The following is a 22,526-nucleotide window of genomic DNA, read 5'->3' on the forward strand; positions in this document are numbered from 1 at the left end:
GGGCGAGTTCTGGCGCACTCTGGATGTGCATATGATGTAGAACGTTACTCCTTCAACTTTCAACTTTTAGAATCGCGATATCTCAGGAATGGTGATTCTTAGTAAAAAAGTATAAGGACTATTTTTGTAGATAATTTTAAGATCTATAATTTTTGTCTGGGCTACTTTTTTGATAAAACTTACCGTTTTCGAAAAAAATGTAAAAAACCTCAAACTTTGACCTTTGACTCCGAATAATTTTTTTAGCACACATGGAATCGATGGGGACTTTTGACACTTTATTTCTAATAGTGTACCCAAGGTCTCTGTCGGAATTTTCGTTATTTGACCACTATTTTTATGACAAATTTGACCGGACTATACAGGGTTATTCATAAATATGAAGCAATATTTGAATCTCAAAAATTACCTATAAAATGATGTTAATTTTTATAAAAACTCGTGTCCTATCTCTACTGATAAGAATTTTACAGCCCCTGGAATTTGGGTATAGAAATTTGGTTTTTTTTTGTAATAACTTTGGAACTATTTGACCTAATATTATAAAATTAATAATAATGAATAAAACATATCTTTTAAAATAATAATCACAAAAACCGGATACTTCTACTCAATTTCCGATTACAGCAGTTGCAGGTCACATTTTCTGTGTTTTTCTATTTTTTTGGCCTCTTAACACTAATTTTTTATTGCTTAGATCGATCGATTAGATGAGATCGAGTAACCAATTTTGAATACAAAACGCATAACCTTTTATACCACTAAAATGGACCGTTTTAAAGATATTTTAATTTAAAGTGAGTACTGCACAACGCTGAAAATGAAAAATATGAATTTTGAATGAGTGGTATCTACGGCAACCAATGACCATGGTCACCTAAATCCCTGCCAGGCATCTTTTAACTTTGACGTTAAATTTTTGTGAATTTTTATTGAATTAAATGCTACGAGGTCCATTTGGATTTATTCACATAAGTTATGTTTGGAGTCTGAGGTAAGCTCTTTTATTAAATATTTTCGATTAATCGTCAAATAATCGTCCAATCTCAAGTTGACAGATGTCTGACAACAAAATATGTGACCATGGTCATTTGTTGCCGTGAATATCACTCATTCAAAATTCATACTTTTTGCTTTCAGCGTTGTGCAGTTCTCAGTATAAATTAAAATATCTTTAAAACGGTCGATTTTAGGGGTATTAAAGGTTATGCGTTTTTTATTCGAAATTGATTACTCTACCGATTTAAGCAATAAAATATTAGTATTAAGAAGCCAAGAAAATTGAAAAACCCAGAAAATGGGACCTAAAACTGCTGGAACCGGAAATTGAGTAGATGTGTCCAGTTTTTGTAATCACTGGTTTAAAAGATATGTTCTCGCAAGTAACCATTCCAAATTTTATAATATTAGGTCAAATGGTTCTAAAGTTATCTATAAAAATTTTGAAGTTATGAGGGTTTAAATTTTGCACTTTGACTCTATTTATTTTTGTTGGAAAAACGAATTTTTTAAGTTTTTTTTTGCTATAGGCTATTAAAAGAAGAAACAAGGAAGCTGTATCCTAAATTGTAACTCTGTTTAATGTTATTTGTGGCTTTTATTGGCAAAATTTGTATCCCTTTACTAAATAATTGTCAAAAACATATACAGGGTCATCAGTATTATTAAATAGACATAAAACAATGTCAAATGTCAAAAATTTTTAACAGATAGAATTTTTTAAACATTTTGTTTTAGTACTCTGGGGATTACCCAATTACTCCCTTTCAAGGAAGTGCGCGATTTTTTAAACAGCCTGTATGTTTTACCAAAAAAATTCTTCTTAATTCCAATGAGATCGAGATATTCATAAGTATAATGAAGTAGAAGAAAAATTTCAAGTAAGATAAGATACCAGGAACATGAAAAAAATGTTTAAAAAATTCTATCTGTCAAAAAATTTTGACATTTATTTTTTGACATTTGACATTTTTTTATGTCTATTTAATGATACTGATGATCTTGTATATGTTTTTTTTTATAATTAGTTATTAAAGATACAATAATTTTGTCAATGAAAGCCACAAAGAACATTGAACAGAGTTACAATTTAGGATACAGCTTCCTTGATTCCTCTTCTAATAGCCTGTAGCAAAAAAAACTTGGAAAATTGTTTTTCCAACAGAAATAAATAAAGGCAAAGTGCAAAATTTAAACTCTCATAACTTCGAAATTTTCAAAAATAATTTTTTTTTAAATTTTTTCCATGTTCCTGGTACCTTACCCTACATAGCATTTTTTTTGGAGGCGCGAGTTCTGGCGCACTCTGTATGTGCATATCATGTAGAAAGTGACTCCTTCAACTTTTAAAATCGCGATATCGCAGAAATGGTGATTCTTAGAAAAAAGTATAAGACCTTTTTTGTAGATAATTTTAAGGTCTATCTTTTTTGTCTGGACTATTTTTTTGATAAAACTTACCGTTTTCGAATGAAATCCAAAAAACCTCAAATTTTTACCTTTGACCCCGAAGAACTTTTTTAGCACACATGGGATTGATGGGGACTTTTGACACTTTATTTCTAATGGTGTACCCAAGGTCTCCACCAAAATTTAGCTCTGTCGGAATTTTTGTTATTTGAATTGTCTATTTTGACCGGACTATTAATTTATTTAAAGCGGGAATATTATCCGGATCTGTATTTACCTTTAAAGAAATGAAGAAACTCTTCAAGTCTAAATTTGCGGCTATAAACAATGAAATAAATGTAGTATATGCCAGCTTTTCAGGGGGTTTGGAACTTTAACATACTACCTACAAATTGCAACATAACTAAACAAAAATGAATTTATTATATGTAATTATAATCATTTTTTTAATTCGTAACCAACAATGATTTTAGAAATCAATCAACCTTCAAACTTTTCGACTATAACAAATAAAACTACAATCATTGTATTATTATATTTCTTTTTTTTTATCTTTCTACGATAAACTACAGATTTGCAAAATTATTTTGTAAAAGAAATTCCGGAATAACATCACGTAGGTATAAAAACGAAATAACATTTTGAATAAACAACTGGAAGTGAAAGTAACAGGTACACACCTCACGCCAGTTTATTAGTTAATACCAGACCACCTCCTTATGTGTTTCTTTAAAACCATATGAATGTAATCGGAGATCTTCAGTAAATCATTGTTACTGCAAAAGCACAAAAAGTGGCGCTTAAAACATATACGTATAGCGTGTGCAATTCGTATTCAATTTTATTATAATATTGTGTCACTTGAAAAAATAAATTGAGGCCAATAAACATGTAAGTTGTCTTTTATTGTAAGTATTTGTTTTTAATTACTTAGTCTTACATAATTTTAATTAAAAATAACTACATTGCTTAATTATACATTGTAGAAATAAAGAAGTAAATTAATTTAGTTGGAATATTTCAAACGCTAGTAATACGATTTCTCTCCACGTGCTATTTCTAAAATTAAATAATTTACCAATTATGTAACCAATAAACACAATTAAAAGAAAAAAAATCACTTAATCAAAAATAAAGTAATGGGCTTCAAGAAATAATTTCTACTAAAGAGTCACATGCTTCCGTAACGATAGAGAAAGTATTATTTGTGTAAGCGATAATATGCAAAACAATTCGGCACCTTGCATCGCATAACTATTAACCATGTTTCACATTTCAGCAAAATGACTCGTCTTTTGATTTTAATAACTCTAACAGTTCTGTACTCAAGTGTAAATTCAATGCCTGCTGATCACACAGGACTTTTGCCAGACTCTCATATTGTTGTAGCGCCTTTCAACAATCTTGCAGAAATCACCAATAACAAAATCGCACAAGTTATAAAAGCCAAGGTAATGATCATAATTTTTTCATATTTATGATAATACCGACATTTAAATTATTTTTAGACTATTACCATTACACCACCGTTTCCAGACAAAGGGCGAAAACATGCAGTTCTAGAGTATGAAGATCCTTTCAGTAAAAAGGACTCAACATATGGCCAGTTACAACAATTTGTAGCAAGTTTTTACAACCCTAAACCTATAGTTGATACAATACAAGAACATGAAAAGTATGGTAACGATGGGGAGAAGTTTAGAAGTGTTGGAGTAGCTATTGTTGGTGGAGTTGAAGGAATTTCAAATCTTATAAATGCTGCAATTGAAGTAAGCTTTTAAAAATATTAAGTATTTATTGTCATAACTTTATTTCCGTTTCAGATACCAACTGAAACTGTTAAACAAATTAGTCGAAAAATTTCAGATTCGTTGAATTCAGTGGGAGCTAAATTCGTAGGACTTTAATTTTTAAAGTAATCAACTAGTATGTTATATCATTAAGAATAAAAGTGAGTCTTTTTGTGCTAAACCCAGAGATTATACGCCGACTATTACGAAGCCGGCAACTGGGCGAAACACAAAAAAAAACCTTCTATTCTGAATGATATACAGGGTGTCAATTTTAAAACTTGCAATCGGGAATATCTCTAGAACTAAAAAAATTATGGAGAATCACTCAAAACCGTTTTGGTAGTTCCTAGACAGAATCAAAATGGGATGGTAAGTGAGTAAGTGGTAAGTAAGTGCATCTCCACTCATCCTTAAAGCCACAGCCACCTCAAGTTAACAATAAAAATTTTAAATGGCACTACCCTACTTATGATACATCGTTGGAATGCTCATAACAAGCGCTTTTCAAAAATGTCCTACAACAGCCTATTTGGTAAAGCCGTTTTCAAATTATTTAAAAATAAAGACTTTAAATTTTCATTCTTTTTATTATATTCAAGGGTGGTTGAAGGTGCGTCATTTACCATGTCATTTTGATTTTCCCTAGGAACCCCCAATAGTATATTACAGTACGAGTGGAGAAACTAAAAGATTCACCCACGCGTGTGTCGGATTTACACACAAGGCGAAGTCGAGTATGGAATGACACACGAGTGGGTGAATTAGTTTCTCACGAGTGCTGTATATCGTTTTGTTCAATCCTGTCAGTGAATTTTGGAACACAATTAAAATTTTATAATTTGTGCAATTTATGTCATAAAACATAGGGAGCACTTTCGTTGTAATTAACGTGAGGTAAAAGTGTAAGGTAAAACCATAAATAAATAAACATATTGAGCAATTCTGAACGAAAGATTTTTCTTTGAGTGGGCAAATGGTTTTACCTCACACTTTTACCTCACATTGTCATGAGTGAGCAAAACAAATACTTTCTCGTTTTGTATCCCAGTGAGAAAGCAAGATTGAATAAAATAGTTTTGATTAATTCTCAATAACTTTTTCAGTTCTAGAAATATTGCGAATTGCAACTTTTAAAATTGATATAAAATTGACGAAAATTTGAAAATTTTTAATGTTAATCTTACTATTTTTGTTTTTGACATCTGTTATTTATGCATATGGGCGACTCGTAGTACACCCTAGTATACTATAGCATCGGTTGAATACAGGATTATCATAAAGCACATAAAACATATACAGGTGTCCCACGAGTAATAATGAGTCTGAAAAAATTTTGGAAGCAACCAACATTACATTCCAAAGATAACGTGGATATTAAAATATTTAGTTTTTATAAATTAAACATAGTGACCAAACAGCACACTTCAATTTATAAAAAGTCAACCCTTTGGTGAGAATTACAAAAATTTTGCGGAAAGGACCAATAAGATCCTCATTTATGAAGAATGTTTGAAAAATGCTTCGCAGTCTGCACGTTTCTATCCAGCGCGATATCCAAATAGACGGAGTAGTCATTTTGACCGATAGAAATTTGTCAAAAATAAAAATACGATTACTGTGTTTAACTAATTAAAACAAAATATTTTAATATGCACGTTATCTATGAAATGTAATGTTGGTTGCTTCAAAAAACTTTTTAGGCTCATTATTACTCTTGGGACCGCCTGTATAGCTTTTAACGTCAGCTTCATAGACGTCAAAATCTGAAAGAAAAAAAACACCTTTCTCAGCACAACATAATTTAAAAACAACAATAAGCAATTAAAATCACAAGAGAAATGGAGAGGTACTTAACAAATTCTTAAAGTAAATGTTCAAAATTACTTCTAACGTTACGGTTCCAAAGGGAGTTAATGCAGGCCAATTTTCTAATCTTCTAAAAAGTTTGTTGCTTGGAGCTCGACGTTTGGGATAACACTCTCGGTACAAATTTTCTGCAGTAACATTTCCCAAAAATCAGTATCACATCCGTTCTCTCACCGTTTGAATACATTTTTAAAACGAACGAAAAATTGTGAAAAAAAAATTGTGAATTGTGATTCTTTTACTTAATTTATAAAGTCTGTCCCATTTAATAAACAATTGTCAGTGTCAAAATCAAAAAGAATTTTCGTTGTGTGGCTTTAATTGACAAAATTTATGAACTGGGTGTGTTGCTCACTCCAAATACGGGTACGTAATGTAGATTTAATTTCTCAATTTTCCCTTTTAAAGCGACATGAACTACTTTTATACCCGATTTTGACACTGACAATTGTTTATTAAATGGAACAGATTTTACATACTTGAATTCCTGATTTAATTTACCCGTCGTCTGCGTTGATTGACAGTAATAAAAGTCTGGGCAATGCCAAAAAATGGCCGTTGGGGGAGCGACGAGTCTGTAGTCTAATGGAATCTGTATATTTTGGTTTGAAACCTTGATACATTTTTGTATACAAAAATTTACTTTTCTGTTTTATGGGTTGCATAATAATAAATGCGTACTTGTTTACTTTTGAATTTTTTCTAAGAACTAGACTAAAAACATCAAAAATTAAAACATTTTATACGCAAATATAATTTTATTTATTTACAAAATTTGAGATTTACATTTGGGTTAGATAGTTATTTTTAATCTTTACAAATTTACAAGAGCATTAACATATTACAATAACTCTTTATTATGTCTTCAATATTTCAAATAAAAAACACTAGGATTAATTTTATTCGTTCTCAGTATTTGCAATGCCGTAAAATGTATCTTCTGTTCGACTATACTCCATTTTTTCTTTAATGGCCATGTCATCTACAATAAGGGAACATATTTTCTCAACGTCTTTTAAATTATTACCTTCAGCAGTTATTCTGTTTTTAATTAAATTAGTCAAGCCTGGATCCCCTTGGGAATTTCCCATATATCTGTCTAAAGTTCTTCTGGATGGAGCTTTTAAAAACTGACTTTTTTTCGCAAATTCGTAACCTTTTGAAGAAATGTACCTCCAGGCAATACAATGACGTACTGTAACTTCAGACCATCTTGGCTTTTTTAGGGAATAATTATAAATTTGATCAAGTAAAAACACAGCCCTTGGTTCTAAGTCCTTTGCATCTGACTCAATTTTCACTACACAATGTTGACCTTTACTGTAATTGTCAATTTTTTCCTGCATTCTCTTTAGTTTTTCAAGTTTATTTTCATACAGCTTATTCAACTTTTGAAATCTTACATTTGCTTCCTGTAACTTTTTTTCTAAATTTTGAATTTTATCTAGTAAGACAAATTTTTCTGCCGAACTTATTGCATCTGAAACATTTTTTAAATCAAAATCATGAGTATCACCTACTTTTAAATCGCTTTGTTGATCAAAATCAAATCGAAATGGATTTGAAATCGTATAGTTTTTGTCAAATGACTCTGGAGATTGGAGACACGGTGCAGGCGTTTCTAACGGCTTACGTTCTGAATTAATGAAAGTGGTAGAGATTACCTGAAAACGAGTAATTCTTTTATAATTCAAGAGCAAGGATGGAACTGCATTTGGTAACAATTTTTTGTTTTTATAATAGCTCGTTATTATTACAAAAAAATCAAATTTCCATACCCACATTCCGATGGTTGTAAAATTCTTATCAGTAGAGATAGGACACGAGTTATTATTTAAATTAACATCATTTTATAGGTTATTTTTGATAATAATTTTTCATAATAATCGGATAAATGATAACAAAAATATTTCCAAAAAATCATTTTCCATACCGATTTTTGGAAAGCTGTAATTTTTCTATTTTTTGAGCTAGGTCAGTAAATACTGTGCTCTCTATTCTCATTTGTAGAGGGGTATTCGTGGTTAAAATTATGCCACACATTTTTGAAACACGCGATATATAATGTAATCTAGATGTCAAAAAATTATTTTATAAAAATTAAAACATTGAGCTAATTGAATTGAATTATCCTATGAAACGTCTCAAAACAATCTAAAATTAGATTTCGTTGGTGTTTATTCATAAAAATCGTTCACCACGGTTTCCTGTAATAATTTACATAAAAAATATTTTGACATTTCTCATTTGTCATTATGACATTTTAACTTCCACAGACATACGTTTTAAATTTCTATGCTTGCTTGGTAGACAGACTTTTTGATCTTTCTGTATAATAGATAGCCAATAGGAATAAACTACCCTCTCCATGAGTTTAAACGATTTCACTGCCATCTACTAGATTTTTTATTAAGTTTTGAAAAAATAAATTCATTTTACATCGAAGTGCCAAGAAAACAATTTATTCGTATGGCGGAACCAATTTTCCCTTGCAATTTTCTTTCCATCTATCCTTGTTGTTTGTAAGAACCGAACGTCGCACGCCGCCGCCTGTCCTGTCACTAAAATTTCGCTTTGCATTCATAGCCCCTATTATCGCTCCGCCACTGCTCCACTGTCAAACAGAAAGTGAGGTTATGTTAATTGTTTGTCAAAAAAGCAGTCTCAAGCATAATTAACAGCTAATATGTTGAATAACGAAACTGACAATTTTATGGTAAGGCTCTCATCAGTCAAATGCATAATTAAGTGGTAAATAATACCATTTTTTATTTAGAATCGGGTCCGGCGAGCCCTAACCCTCCCCATCAGAGCCCGATGTGCCGAATTAACCGTATTATTTGATCGTGGAAGCACTTTAGATTTACAGAATTTTTTCCCTCTTTTAATCGACAACATATTCGGCCCCCAAGGGACTGTTAGTTGGGGCTTACGTATAGCTAGAGACGTTAATGAGGATTTCAGACAACTGGAGCATTTTCTATCACCTTGTGGACCTGTCTTTAAGTTAATTTATACATTACTCAAAGATCCATCGGCTAAGTACGATTTTCCTGTAATGTATTTACCTGTACGTATCACAAAATTATGAAGAAATTTTTATTTGTTAAAATTTTGTAGATTAAGGTACAACAGATATTGGAAAATGCTTATTCACACCAATTTTATGCAGATATTGTTCATGTTAATCCTCAGACCAAACATGTAATTTCGTTATTATTAAGTAAGTGTTTTGTGTTTGTTTGATTGGGAATTATGTGATATTTTTTAGACCCTTTTGATTATTATATGTTTCATTTTGCATATCATTTGATAAACCCTTGGCACCAAAGATCGGGGACTATTTTAAGTACACAGCAACAAGCATCGTGGAATACGGTTTACTATGTGTTATGTTGTGATTATATGCTTCACTTTTTCCCAACTACTCCTGGGGCTTCGGTCCTGCCTGTAATTTATTATAATGGCAAAAATCCAATTCAGCCGTTGCAGCAAATGAAGTAAGAAACTCTTGTTAACTGAAGCAAAATCCAAATTGTGAAATTTTAAGATCTCCAGTTGGATCCAAACTGCTAAACTCGTCTCTTTTAAATAAATCAGAAGAGAAGTATTCGTTTCCCCAAAACTTTGGGCGCCATCCGCGAAACCAAATCTGGAGAAGTGAAACCGTTTTGACAGTTTTTATAGACATGTGGTTGAATAACGACCAGATTAGCCAGCCGACTAACCAAATTAACAGTTCGTTTAATTCTTCGTCAGTTCCGGTACAACAATCTTATTTTATTATAAATTTTAGTCTTGATCAAATTTGTTTTTAGAGATTGTTACAGTATACAGAACTGCCAACATCGGAATATATGAGAATAATACGTGTTTTAATAAAACAATTGCATGCATTTTCAGCAAGTGCCAAAATCGATGATACTTACCTGTGTGAATTGAAAAAAATTGCAATTCCTATGGTTGAGGGAAAGTTTTACATTTTTCTGAGAAATTTGATACATAGGTGGCCACTGGATGGCTCTTTTAGGTTACTGTTAGAACTGTGGTTGACTTATATTCAACCTTGGAGGTATCCTCCTGATACCACACAAGCCGACTTGTACGTAATTATTAATTACTTGTGACTGAATTTGCAGGGTTTGTTTACAGGAAAAAACAAAATCTTGATGCTGAAGACGCTATGACTACAGCCCCTTCTACAGTGGACCGTGAATATTTGCCTTTTATTGCTGAAAATTTACTGATATATGTTGTAATATTTCAACAGTTGCTTCCTAGATTTACTAGAGTGGATTTAGTGAGTCCTAAAATGTCCGTCATGCTGTACAGAATAAGCAAAGTAATACAATTTTCAAGTCACTACAACTTAAACCAACATTGATTTTTAGGTTTTCAATCAGCCAAATTTATCCTCGCTTCTCAAAGAAATCGAACAGTCGATTGAAAATAATCATTCCCCTTCACATTCGTACAGCAGTCACTGGTTGTCTAATTTACCGCCTTTAAATCCGACTAGTAATTGGTGCACCAATACTTCCTTGAATTCGTCGAATATATGGCCAATAAATACTTCAATGGTCAGTGAAACGTCTTTTAATTCGCCAAGGGGATCGGATTTTACTACAGACGCTAACCATTCGGCTTTTATGAACAGCTTGTTAGGAGATAAAAAGTGGTCTGCGATTGTTAAGCAAAGAATTTATGAATTAGAAGGACCTTTGTTTTGTTATAAACCATTGTTTTCCGTTCCGCCAGCTCCGGAGGTGAATAAGACACGAAAATGGCTGATTTATAAGTATCTATGATTTCATATTTTTTAAAGGTATATGAATTAATCATACAAATTAAGAGATCGATCAATGTGGCGCAAGAACTGGTACAAATAAGGAAACAGGAAGAACAAGAACATAACGCAAGCTTTTTTGACATACTTAGAGTTTTTTACGATTCATCAACAACGACTCACGAATTTAGCTTAAACGAACGGTTAAAAGTCCCTGAATATTTGGATAAGTCATTAGATCACTTGAAGCAACTTTTCCAAATATCAGAGGTTTGTATTTATTTGTTTTTCAAAAATTAATTTAAAATTAGTCTTAATACGTATTTTTCTATTGTCGTATCAACAAGAAATTACTCCCTAGGATTTAGGGATATTCGTGAATAGGTTGCCATAAATTTGATTAGGTTGGTTTTTGGTGACAAACAAAAGATATCGTAACTAGTGTCAAAATTTAGGTTAAGTCACCTGTCAGCTTGTAAGGAGATTTCAGTTGATAGCTGACAGCAGGTTGACAGAAAACGTCGACCGTCAACAAGGGGTAACCAACCCTAGGCATTCAAAATTACTTCTGAAAATTCTAGTTACAAACAACATGATAAACGTAATTTTCCTAAAAGTTCAAATCCTAGGTGGTAATTTATTGTTGACAAATCTGTATTTTGCGTTTATACTTAGGTCAAAACGAAACACTTTTGCGTATCGTACTCGACAAAAACGGTGCTACAAAAATTCAATATTAGCCAATTGCATAATTTTATTAAATGAATCAAATACGAAACTGTTCCTGTGCTTAGTTTAATTAATTTAATTAATTAATTTGCGTAGCCGACAACTTATGGAATAATTTTGGCGTGATCTCACATGGAGTAATAGTACATTACAAGCGAGGTGGTAATGGCATTACCCCGAGTGCTTATGTATACGATCGAGAGGCGCCAGCCTCGAGATCGGATAAAGCACAAGGGGTAATGCCATTACCACCGAGGTTTGTATGCTCTTTTATTCAGTCAAAAATTTGAGTAAAATAAAATTCAAACAAAGTTAAGGTCTAAACGTGGTAGGCCATCCAAATGGCGTTTGATTTTTGACATTTCAGAAATGTCAAAGAAAATATTGAAATAATGTGTGAATCTGATTTAAAACCGTCGAAATGGAGCAGTGTATTCCCCCAGAAGTAAAAGAAACTGCTACAAAAGCTACAATGTGAAAGAAAAAAATCCCGGTACTTTTGTAATTTTAAGGTTGGCTATCCTGCATATTACCGCCCAAGAGAAGTAATATTATTACTCCTCATGAGATTTAATGATGTGGTTCCGAACCTTTAAAAGGTTAGTAATCGCCATATTACATTAGTGATTGTGAATAAATTACTTATCGTATTTGTCGCTGTGATCCGTATTTTTTGAGGTGTGCATTGCAAAACGTTTTCGACACTTTCGGAATCCGATTTCACAAATAAATAATGACCATAATGACGTTTCAAATTAATATATTTCATGGCCACCTAGCCATCGCCCAAATGTGTCAGTTGCCGCACATTGAGAAATTATTTTGTTTATCCGCAAACGTATGCAAAATGACGCTTTTATGACCACCGCCTCCTTAATGAAATGTATCAATATCCCGCCTGGGCATTTCGTAAAAAATGAATTGGAGCAATGATTCCGAGTTTTTTCTTAGTTACGAGGGTTACTAAGGAAAAACCGAATGATTTTTAGTTATTAACTAAAAACAACGCAATTAATAAGGGCTGGAGAGGAAGGATACAACAAAACAAGATAAGCCAGGGAGAATTGATATTATGAGGTTGAACCCTTTAAGCAAAAAAACAACCGGGCCTTAGTATTAAAAAATAAACACAATTTATTTATTTTTTCGGGAAAATTATAGTCAACGCCATCTCGTGATGAAAAATTTTCCCAGGCCAAAAAATTTTGTACAGGGTGCTGCATTTTGGATGTCCGAATGGGAAATCTCCGAAACTACGATGTTTAGCCAAAAACGACTGATACATTCTGGGGCTCATTTTTTGAGAAAAGAATATTGGTGAAAACCGCATCTCGCTATCGTCTTTTGTTTTCGACTTACAGACAGAAGTTAACATTTTGGCGAAATCTAAAAAAATTCATATCTTCGTTATTATAGAAGATACGGATTTGAAATAAAGACATTATACAGGCACTTTTTTACGAGGAATTTAATAATGTAGTTAATATTTTTTTCAATTATTAGTTTAGCCGTAATAAGATAAACTTTAATTTTTTTAAATGTAAATCATAGATGGCTATGTCATTTTTAGAAAGCTTGTTTTTATATTTACATCTACTCAATTTCCGGTTGCTGCAGTTGCAGGTCACATTTTTGTGTTTCTCTTAACACTAATTTTTTATTGCTCAAATCGATAGAGTAATCGATTTCGAATAATACATATGTACAGTTTTGGCCACATAAATCTCGTACAAAATGTCGTTTCAATTTTTGTTTTGTTGTAATTTATACTTTGATTTGTCAAAGTGACGTTTATTAATTATTTTTGAGAAAATTGTTTTAAAAATCTTATACACTTTATGTCGAGGAGACTAAGAGCAGTACTAACTGCTAATAGAAATTACACAAAATATTAAGCTGCTAATAGAAATTACACAAAATATTAATGCTTGTTCATTATTACAAATCTCATCTTAATAAAATTTGATCGTTTGATTTACGCCAATTCATGTTTTTTTATATCAAAGTTTGTTTACAACAAACTTTATGAGGAAAATTTGACGTGATGTCAAAATGAGGTTGTACAAGATTTATGTGGCCAAAACTGTACTTTCTAAAGTAAACAAATGATTTTAAAAGTAACTAACTACAGTCACTAATTATTATTAATTATCAATTAATGTTTATTTATCAAAATCTAAAAAAAATCAGGTACCTGAATCCGAGCCAGACACATCAGTGATCACAACTTCGGCTTCGAGCGGTTTGGAAATATCCAGTGATTTCAAATTTCTCACACCGGAGCGAGTCAGAGAAAGAATGAAGAAAATCAAATACGAAGGAGATCCCGATTTACACCCGATCCGAACTACCGAAATATCATTTTTAGTCCGAATGTTGTACCAGTTGTCTCTTCAAATAAACTCAAATGTAAATACAGCAGTTCTGTTGGTATTTTTGTTTTGAAGTGTTGTTTTCAGTTCCGACAAAAGTTCTGTCAATTGTACTACGAACAGAGTTATTGGGGACGCTTGTCGAGGCAACTTTTAAGTTCTCCACTCACAATCTATAAATATGATAAAAGCAAACCAGGATCTCCGAGAGTAAGTATGGAATTACCGCCGAGAGTTAGTTTGAGATATTTTGCAAGTTATCACTTTTGGACGTATTTAATGATTGGGTGGATTATTGCTGTTACGTTAGGTTATGGTTTACCAGTTTATTTGTTATTTGCATTTTTTATTATATTATTGTACAAATGTGTAAGAGCTATCGCTGGTAACCCTGTTAGGCATAACTATCCGACAGAAGGTTTCGGAAATATTAGTTTTGATGACTCTTTTTAAGACTTTCGTTATCAATAAACACATGTATTAATATTGTGTATCTTCTTTTATGTTACCTAGAAACTTCTTAGGAGAACTTCCTTCATCACTGTCTCCTTTTTGTGCTAAATCATCATTATCCGAACTAAGATCATCATCATCTGAATATTCAGCTCTTTGTAGAAACAACTTGACTTTTCGCATGCTTTTCAACGAGGATAAACTCGACGATTTTTTGGGCTTGTTTGTCGAATTAAAACTCGTAAAAACATCTTCTGGAACCGGCGGTAAATTTACAACATTATTTAGATCTATGGAAGAGTCCCTTGACCAACTTTCTGGGTATTTTTCGTCCATATCACACTTGACACTTTTGTTGCTGCCACTTGGTGGTAAGTTATGATCGAAGAGTTTTTGTTTTGATTCAAGGAATTTGATTTTCTCGGAGATATAGGACGGACTACTTTGCTCACTTTCCGTTTCTACGTCTTTGAGATCTTCAAAATCGCTTAGTTGTCTATCAATCACTCCCAGCAATTTTTCGTAATCATTTCTAATACTGGCATTCGAGTTTACCACGTTTGTTCTACTTAACAGTTTCTTGGCTTGCAGAAGCGAATATTTCGATGTTGAATGCAGTGTTTCAATGGCACGAGTTGCTTGGGAAAGCATTAATTTCAGGTGCGTCATATATTTCTCAGCGGCGTTGCAACGTTCTTTCAGGTCCATTCCGATTTCGGTCATCAGGACAACATTTTGGAACAGGTCTTCGAGGGCTGAATCTTTTTTTGGGGTTGCTAGTAAGGAGGTACTTATGGGGTTCATTTCGAAGTGTCAGTGTCAATAAGTAATTGAAGTGTACTTCATAGCGCGCGTGATTAATATCTTACTAAAGCGTGATAGCTCCATCGCATCACACCCATGTAAAACGTTCAATTAACCATCTCTCTCATACAATGCGGGGAAAGGGGAACGGTGCAATTTTTATTAGACACTGTAGCGAAATATATCAAACTTTAGACAATAAATGATGATGAAAAATGAAAATTCAATTCATCCTTTACTGCAACGGACGGGTGATTTTCGTTAATTCATATTATTTCGGCTAAAAATCCATAAAAATGAAAATTAAGCAAAAAAAATGCACCAAGAGTGCCTTGAATTTCAATCAATTTGACACTTCTGTCACTTCGCATCAATGTGATGGTTCACACTCTTTAAGAAAATCAAACGAAAACCTCGGTAATACGGTGATAAACGTTGTGTGTGATTTGAAAAAGGCAAAAGGGTGACGTAATTAGTATTTGTGCAAAGACCGGTGTTGTATTTTTGTAAAGTGCGAGTTCGAGTTGGTGCAACACACCAGAGGTGCGAATGCTCAAAAGGACGAATGGTCAGAGGTCCGAATGTAGGCATTGATCAGCCTGCTTAAAATTGAATTGCAAGCACTTGGAAAACAGTTTCTGGCCGTGTGATACAAAAACTTTTTCGGCCGACAACATTTTTCAATTAAAACAAATTTATTGTTAAATTTTCTCCGGCTAGGGAATTAATTTTTCTTCTATTGGTAGCACTCACTCCACGGTGTAATGAWTTAAACTTAAAATAATTTTATGACATTTGTAAAATAATTAAGACTTTTGAGAAGAAAATGCAATTGCATTAGTTGAAAATGGATACACAAGATACGCCAGAGCATATTCAAAATGTGGCAGAAGCTGCAATTCAAAATTTATTGGACCAATYGTTATTGGAAAGAATACGATTTGTTGAAGAAATGGGCTTCTGAAAATTTTCTTAAAATTCGATTCATTCTAATTCGACTTTTCGGTCAAAATGTCGTGTGCAGTGAAATGGTGTAGAAATACGACGAGATTTGGGCCCGAAGGAATCAGTTTTCACCGGTTAGTCATTCATCATAGTTTGAGGTTATGTTTAAATCGTTTTTGCAGACTTCCAAAAGGTGATTTGATGGCTGTGTGGAAAGCTGTTTTAGGCTTGAATCTTGGATGAAAAGTGGCAGTGGACAGAATTTGTAACAGAAAGAGAACTATAGAACAGACTTGACATTTCAGTGTCACTCAATGCTACCAATACAAAAACTTTCATTTAAAAACCCTGTTTTTATTTTCTTGCCAAGACACGCAAATGGGTGTTTTCAAAACGATTTGAACGATTGGAAAATCACTAATTTTAGACGGAGGCCGAAAAAGGAAGTCAAATTTGAKATGACGGAAATAATGCATGAAATGTACGGTGAAAACGATGCAAAACCAGTGTCGAACATTTGCGGATCAGGTATTGTGAGTTCTACTCGGGGGCGAAGTCCCCGACAATTTCGAATCAGGTAGTGTGAGTACTATTCGGGGACGAAGCCCACAACAATGTCGACATTTGCGATTCAAATCTACTTGAGGAGCGAAGCCCCCACATTTTTCAAATTAGATAGTACGAGTTCTACACGAGGAACGAGGGGCTGTCCCAACGACTACTTCCACAAAACATTTGCAAATCCGGGAGGATTTGCCCGATATAGCTAGTTTTTATAGTCTAAGATCCGAATTAGGGTCGACCTTCACCCATCTGCTTACCGGATGAAACTTATTTTTTATCAAATTTAATATGCAAAGGAATGTATCGCGAATGGGTTGCCTAAAAAAATATGTTCAAGGATTTGATTTATTGAAAATACAAAAATTAATAATTTTTTATTACTTCACTTACTTGCTTACCAGAAAAATTAAATACCAATTGAAGGCACAGAACAGAGATTGAAGGTATGAAGCCTAAGGAGTATGAAAAAATTGGGTTGTCTACCTTTTTCTGTTCACTACTATTGGGTTGCCAGGTATGAACAAACAGGTGAGTCGATGTAGTAATTTGCACCGATCTGCTTGCGCAATAATTTATATATGGAAATAAAGATAATTTTATTGCGAACACGGTAGTATAAGGTTGCCTGCGAAAAAACGTTCATGAGTGAGGGTTGTCGAGCTTTGAAATTGAAAAATCGGAGCAAAAAAGATGTGCGACAGAGAGGTTAAAACTCAGTGGGACGTTGGAGAAAACTTTGAAAAAATATGGAACTACAAACTTATTTTATTAACTTCTTCAGTTTTCATTATTTTTTAATGTTTCCATACTGGACACTAAATAATAATTGTTTCATAACACGAGGATGAATAATTATATTTTTAAATTTACTATTAAAAAACTAAAACTCATAAAAAAAACAAAATTTGTAGATGTGCCAATATTGATAATGATAAACGTATTGTCACTTATAATTACATGAGAGCTTTTTTTTTCGAAGTAAATTTGACATTTTAATAAGAATTTTGTTTTCTGGCAAAGGAAACAAAACTCGAATTAAAAATGTCAAGTTTTCTTCGTAAAAAAAGCTTGAGTGTAATTCGGTAAGACAATTTAATGAATACGTAAATCACTAAATTAACAAATAAGGTGTAAATAAGTTTATTTAATTTAATGGAAAGTATTACTAGATTCAGACGCTTTCAAACGTTAGGTTCCGTTTTGTCGCTGTAATAGTTAGGGCAAACTTTTGTCGCTGTCATAGAAACAAAAACACCGCGGCTTATGGGATTTTTACTTTTAGTGTATGAAAAAATTGTCATTATAAAATATAAAATACAGAAATACATTCAATTTTTGATCGGTATTTATCGCCATCAAAGATTCAGAACGTCAAAGTCGACAAGAGTTCTATATTCCGTATAAGATTTCAGGACCTCAACAAATCAGGTCTACAGATTGTATGAAACTGTGGCTTGAAAACTGCGGTTGGTTTTTAGATGGTTTTTTAAAATCAACAGAATATTGTTCAGGTGAATGAAAAAGAAAACGAATCTTGCAAATTAGAAGGTCCATTTAATTTTGTTGAATTGAATTCTGCATAATGTTCAGCAATGAAAAGAATTCGACATTTTTTAAGTATTTTTGTATTAGAATATTATCAATATTGGCACATCTACAAATTTTGATTTTTTAATAAGTTTTAGTTCTTTTAATAGTATATTTAAAAATATAATTAATTATTCATCGTTGTGTTATGGAACAATGATTATTTAGTGTCCAACATGAAAACATTAAAAAATAATGAGAACTGAAGAAGTAACCAAAATAAGTTTGTATTTCCAAATTTTTTCAAAGTTTTCTCCAACGTCCACTGAGTTTAACCTCTCTGTTGCACATCTTTATTTGCCCCGATTTTTCAATTTTAAAGCTCAGCAACCCTCACTCATGAACATTTTTTCGCAGGCAACCTTATACCACCGTGTTCGCAATAAAATTATCTTTATTTTCATATATAATTTATTGCACAAGCAGATCGGTGCAAATTACTACATCGACTCACCTGTTCATACCTGGCAACCCAATAGTAGTGAACAGAAAAAGGTAAGCAACCCAATTTTTTCATACTCCTTAGGCTTCATACTTTCGAATGGTATTTAATTTTTCTGGTAAGCAAGTAGGTGAAGTAATAAAAAATTATTAGTTTTTGTATCTTTAATAAATCATATCTTTGAACATATTTTTTTAGGCAACCCATTCGCGATGATATGTATATAAAGTAGGTGACCTAAAATACTTAGGATTTTCGATTACAGATCTTAATAATCGGAAAAACAAGGTAATCCAGTTATACTCCTCATTGTTGCAAATAATAAAATGTAACCTTTTTTCAACGACAATTAGAGGTTTTTATAAATAATGTGTTATACGCGGTGAATAAACAAGGTACATACAGGGCTTTCATTTCAAAAGGATCCAGTCTCAATAACTTTTGACACTGAGTAAATGTATTTTCAAGCAAAAACAGGTCGATTAGGACCTCGAGGGGGAAGTTGAAAACCAACATTACTTACATTTTAAGTTTCATCCTCTAGTCGCTAGCCACCCCTACTTTAAAATTTTAAATGGCACCCCCTACTTTTTAGAACGTTTTCCGAAAGAGAAAAAAATCAGAGTCTCTAAATGTCAAAGAAAAAGGTTTATTGTCGATTTGTTTTTCAGTTAGGGGTGGTTTAATTTTTGAAATTTTTAGTCCTAGTAGCCTGAATGAACTCAATTTAATTTAAATAAAAAATATGTCGATTTGGGTTTGCGATGGGAGAGTTTAAAACCAACATTAAATACGTTTTATGTTTCATCCCCTAGTGGCTAGCCACCCCTACTTTAGAATTTTAAATAGCACCCCCTACTCTTTGAAACATTTTCAGAAAGGGAATAAATAAGCGTATCTAACTGTCAAAAAAAAATTGTCGATTTGTTTTTCAGTTAGGGGTGGTTTTATTTTTGAAATTTTCAGTCCTAGTAGCCTTTGATTGCACACAATTTAATTTAAATCAAAAATATGCCGATTTGGGTTGCGATGGGAGAGTTCAAAACCAACATTAAATACGTTTTAGGTTTCATCCCCTAGTCGCTAGCCACCCCTACTTTAAAATTTCAAATGGCACCGCCTACTTTTTAGAACGTTTTCGGAAAGAGAAAAAATCAACGTCTCTAAATGTCAAAGAAAAATGTTTTTGTCAATTTGTTTTTCAGTTAGGGGTGGTTTAGTTTTTGAAATTTTTAGTCCTAGTAGCCTTTGATTGAACTCAATTTAATTTAAATAAAAAATATGTCGATTTGGATTTGGATTGCGACGGGAAAATTCAAAACCAACATTAAATACGTTTTATGTTTCATCCCCAAGTCACTAACCACCTTTACTTTAAAATTTTAAAGAGCCCCTCCAACTTTTTGAAACATTTTTGGAAGGGGTGAAAAAAGCTTATCTAACCGTAAATGAAAAAAAAAATTTTGTTGATTCGTTTTTGAGTTAGGGGTAGTTTTATTTTAGAAATTTCCGTAAGTCTTAGTAGTCTTTAACTTTGATTTTGATTATGTGTCATCTAATACAATTTATTAAGAAGGCGGTGGTGTCAAAAATTCAGTGAAAAATTACCATTTGACAGTTCAGTAACACTTTTGTCACTTTTTTTTATAATTTGTTGTTACTTGAAAATGGTGTACACCTTGCAAGAAAGAACGGAAATTATTTACATTTACGGGTCTCAAAACCACTGTGCTCGTAGCACTGCCAAGGTGTTTAACCAGAGGCATACAAACAAACATGTGTCCCACAAGTATGTGCTAAGTTTAGTGAAAAAATTTGAAGAAGAGGGATCTGTACACAATAAAAGAAATGGAAAACCAAGGGTTTAAAATGAAGGTGCAGTTATTGAAGTATTGGGTCACTTTGGTATGGGTCACACGACCTCCATCCCAAAAGTGGCAAAGTTGACAAACCTTTCGGTCGGATCCGTACATAAAGTACTAAGAAAGAACAAATTTTTTCCTTACAAGATACAAATTTACCAACAACTCACAGAAGACGATGTTGATAGAAGAATTCAATTTTGCGAAATTATGTCTCTAAGAATTCAAGAAAACCCAAATTTCACAAGAAATAATTGCTTCAGCGACGAATCAACTTTTTTCTTAAATGGATTAGTTAACAGACACAATTGCAGATATTGGGACAATGAAAATCTACACATATTCCGAGAGGATAGAACTCAGTTCCCTCAAAAAATTAATGTGTGGGCGGGTATACTTGGAAACAACATAATTGGGCCGCTTTTTATCGAAGAAAAGTTAACTGGGCCATTATACCTAAATCTATTAGAAAATGAAATTGATCCTCTAATAACCCAAACCTTAGAGAATGAAATGAATGAAGAAGGTGACATGGTGACTCGATTCGACTCCCGACTACCCAATATTCCGGGTATTTATTATGGTTCGAGAAGCTGACTCGGCGATGTTGATGGCGTTTCCGCGTTACAATTACAACATGACACAATAGCCGAGACCTCTTTTCGAAACATAGTTTTTGTTACGGAATATTAAGTAATGATAACTAACCCAAATTCAGCGGTATGTGACAGTATTTTGTCTCCAACTGTACAAATCATCTAACAAACTAGCAAATTCAACAATAAATTAAATCCGACTATATTGAAAATAAAACAGCTAAGGTGCCTTTATGATAGTAATTATAAGTTTGTTTTTTTTTAAAGCTGAAAGTCTTCTGCCACTATTTGAAAATTGGTCTGACACTTTTGATCTTCCTGTACAAGTATCCGTTTTTCGAGCTTCACCATGGGGATCTCAGTTATATAACAATTATCTGAAAGAAAAATTAATGTGTCATTTTTAGTTTTTGAATTATTGGAAAAAAGCGGAAATTTGTAATTTTCGTTTTTATTTTTTTTAATCGAAAACTAAAAGACCTGGACGTTTTTAACTAGCAGGTTCTTAAGGCACAATTGCAGATATTGGGACAATGAAAATCTACACATATTCCGAGAGGATAGAACTCAGTTCCCTCAAAAAATTAGTGTGTGGGCGGGTATACTTGGAAACAACATAATTGGGCCGCTTTTGTAGCCCTGCGCATGTCCCTGATATAATAGCTGATGGGGTTTTTGTTTTTCTTTAATTACTTACCTATATGGTTTATTCATCGCCGTCTCCATAGAAATAATCCTTTTCTCGCCTGGGCATTTTTTGAGTTTAAGTGATTCCCGTTGGCGCTTTAATCTGGGGAAAATTTTTGAGAAATCCAGTTTTTTAGCTTAAAGGGTTAAATCTCATAATATCAATTCTCCCTGGCGTATCTAGTTTTGTTGTATCCTTCCTTCCCAGCATTTATTAATTTCGTTATTTTTCGTTAATAATTAAAAATTATTCAGTTTTTCCTTAGTAATCCCCGTAACTAAGAAAAAATCGGAATCACTGCCCCAATAGTCCGGTCAAAATAAACATTTTAAATAACTAAAATTCCGACAGAGCTAAATTTTGGTGGAGATATTGAGTACACCATTAGGAATAAAGTGTCAAAAGTCCCCATCGATCCCATGTGTGCTAAAAAAGTTATTCGGGATCAAAGGTCGAAATTTGACGTTTTTTAGTTTTTTTCGAAAACGGTAAGTTTTATCAAAAAAGTAGCCCAGACAAAAAATATAGATCTTGAAATTATCTACAAAACGGTCCTTATACTTTTTTTCTAACAATCACCATTCCTGAGATATCGCGATTCTAAAAGTTGAAGGAGTCACGTTCTACATG

At 32.7% G+C, this 22,526-nt stretch overlaps 3 protein-coding genes across 4 annotated transcripts; 2 read left to right on the top strand and 1 right to left on the bottom strand.

Moving 5' to 3' along the window:
• Positions 1-3,112: 3,112 nt before the first annotated feature.
• On the top strand, positions 3,113-6,756 carry LOC123015445. Of its 2 annotated transcripts, none has more exons than XM_044415174.1 (4): positions 3,113-3,317; positions 3,689-3,860; positions 3,918-4,178; positions 4,233-6,756. In XM_044415174.1, exons 2-4 carry the CDS (start codon positions 3,693-3,695, stop codon positions 4,314-4,316), a joined length of 513 nt encoding a protein of 170 aa, XP_044271109.1. In that variant the 5' UTR covers positions 3,113-3,317; positions 3,689-3,692; the 3' UTR covers positions 4,317-6,756. The 2 variants fall into 2 exon arrangements, with proteins under 2 accessions (XP_044271109.1, XP_044271108.1); XM_044415173.1 differs by having other exon boundaries at positions 3,113-3,300.
• A 63-nt stretch (positions 6,757-6,819) lies between these two features.
• On the bottom strand, positions 6,820-7,505 carry LOC123015446. Its single transcript, XM_044415176.1, has 2 exons — positions 7,096-7,505; positions 6,820-7,050 (listed from the first exon to the last, which is right to left on the bottom strand). The coding sequence occupies exons 1-2, from the start codon at positions 7,412-7,414 to the stop codon at positions 6,968-6,970; spliced, it is 402 nt and encodes a 133-aa protein (XP_044271111.1). The 5' UTR covers positions 7,415-7,505; the 3' UTR covers positions 6,820-6,967.
• A 771-nt stretch (positions 7,506-8,276) lies between these two features.
• Positions 8,277-14,441, top strand: LOC123015580 (sphingomyelin phosphodiesterase 4). The gene is made up of 11 exons (XM_044415379.1): positions 8,277-8,784; positions 8,845-9,138; positions 9,189-9,291; positions 9,340-9,568; positions 9,619-9,832; positions 9,887-10,170; positions 10,221-10,410; positions 10,460-10,834; positions 10,894-11,124; positions 13,774-13,992; positions 14,043-14,441. Exons 1-11 carry the CDS (start codon positions 8,755-8,757, stop codon positions 14,406-14,408), a joined length of 2,535 nt encoding a protein of 844 aa, XP_044271314.1. The 5' UTR covers positions 8,277-8,754; the 3' UTR covers positions 14,409-14,441.
• The last annotated feature ends 8,085 nt before the right edge of the window (positions 14,442-22,526 follow it).

This window comes from Tribolium madens, unplaced genomic scaffold (genome assembly GCF_015345945.1).
Source record: "Tribolium madens isolate multiple individuals breed KSU strain unplaced genomic scaffold, Tmad_KSU_1.1 Scaffold_19;HRSCAF=116;Tcas5.2_LG9, whole genome shotgun sequence".
Lineage (NCBI taxonomy): Eukaryota > Metazoa > Arthropoda > Insecta > Coleoptera > Tenebrionidae > Tribolium > Tribolium madens.

Excerpts from the sequence above, each read along its gene's own strand:
- LOC123015446 (XM_044415176.1), bottom strand. The coding sequence starts at position 7,414 with ATGCAGGAAAAAATTGACAATTACAGTAAAGGTCAACATTGTGTAGTG. Across the intron at positions 7,051-7,095 it reads AAACAGAATAACTGCTGAAG|ATGACATGGCCATTAAAGAA; the intron begins GTAATAATTTAA and ends CCCTTATTGTAG.
- LOC123015445 (XM_044415174.1), top strand. The coding sequence starts at position 3,693 with ATGACTCGTCTTTTGATTTTAATAACTCTAACAGTTCTGTACTCAAGT. Across the intron at positions 3,861-3,917 it reads CACAAGTTATAAAAGCCAAG|ACTATTACCATTACACCACC; the intron begins GTAATGATCATA and ends AATTATTTTTAG. Across the intron at positions 4,179-4,232 it reads TTATAAATGCTGCAATTGAA|ATACCAACTGAAACTGTTAA; the intron begins GTAAGCTTTTAA and ends TTTCCGTTTCAG.
- LOC123015580 (XM_044415379.1), top strand. The coding sequence starts at position 8,755 with ATGTTGAATAACGAAACTGACAATTTTATG. Across the intron at positions 9,833-9,886 it reads TTAATTCTTCGTCAGTTCCG|AGATTGTTACAGTATACAGA; the intron begins GTACAACAATCT and ends ATTTGTTTTTAG. Across the intron at positions 10,835-10,893 it reads CCGTTCCGCCAGCTCCGGAG|GTATATGAATTAATCATACA; the intron begins GTGAATAAGACA and ends TATTTTTTAAAG.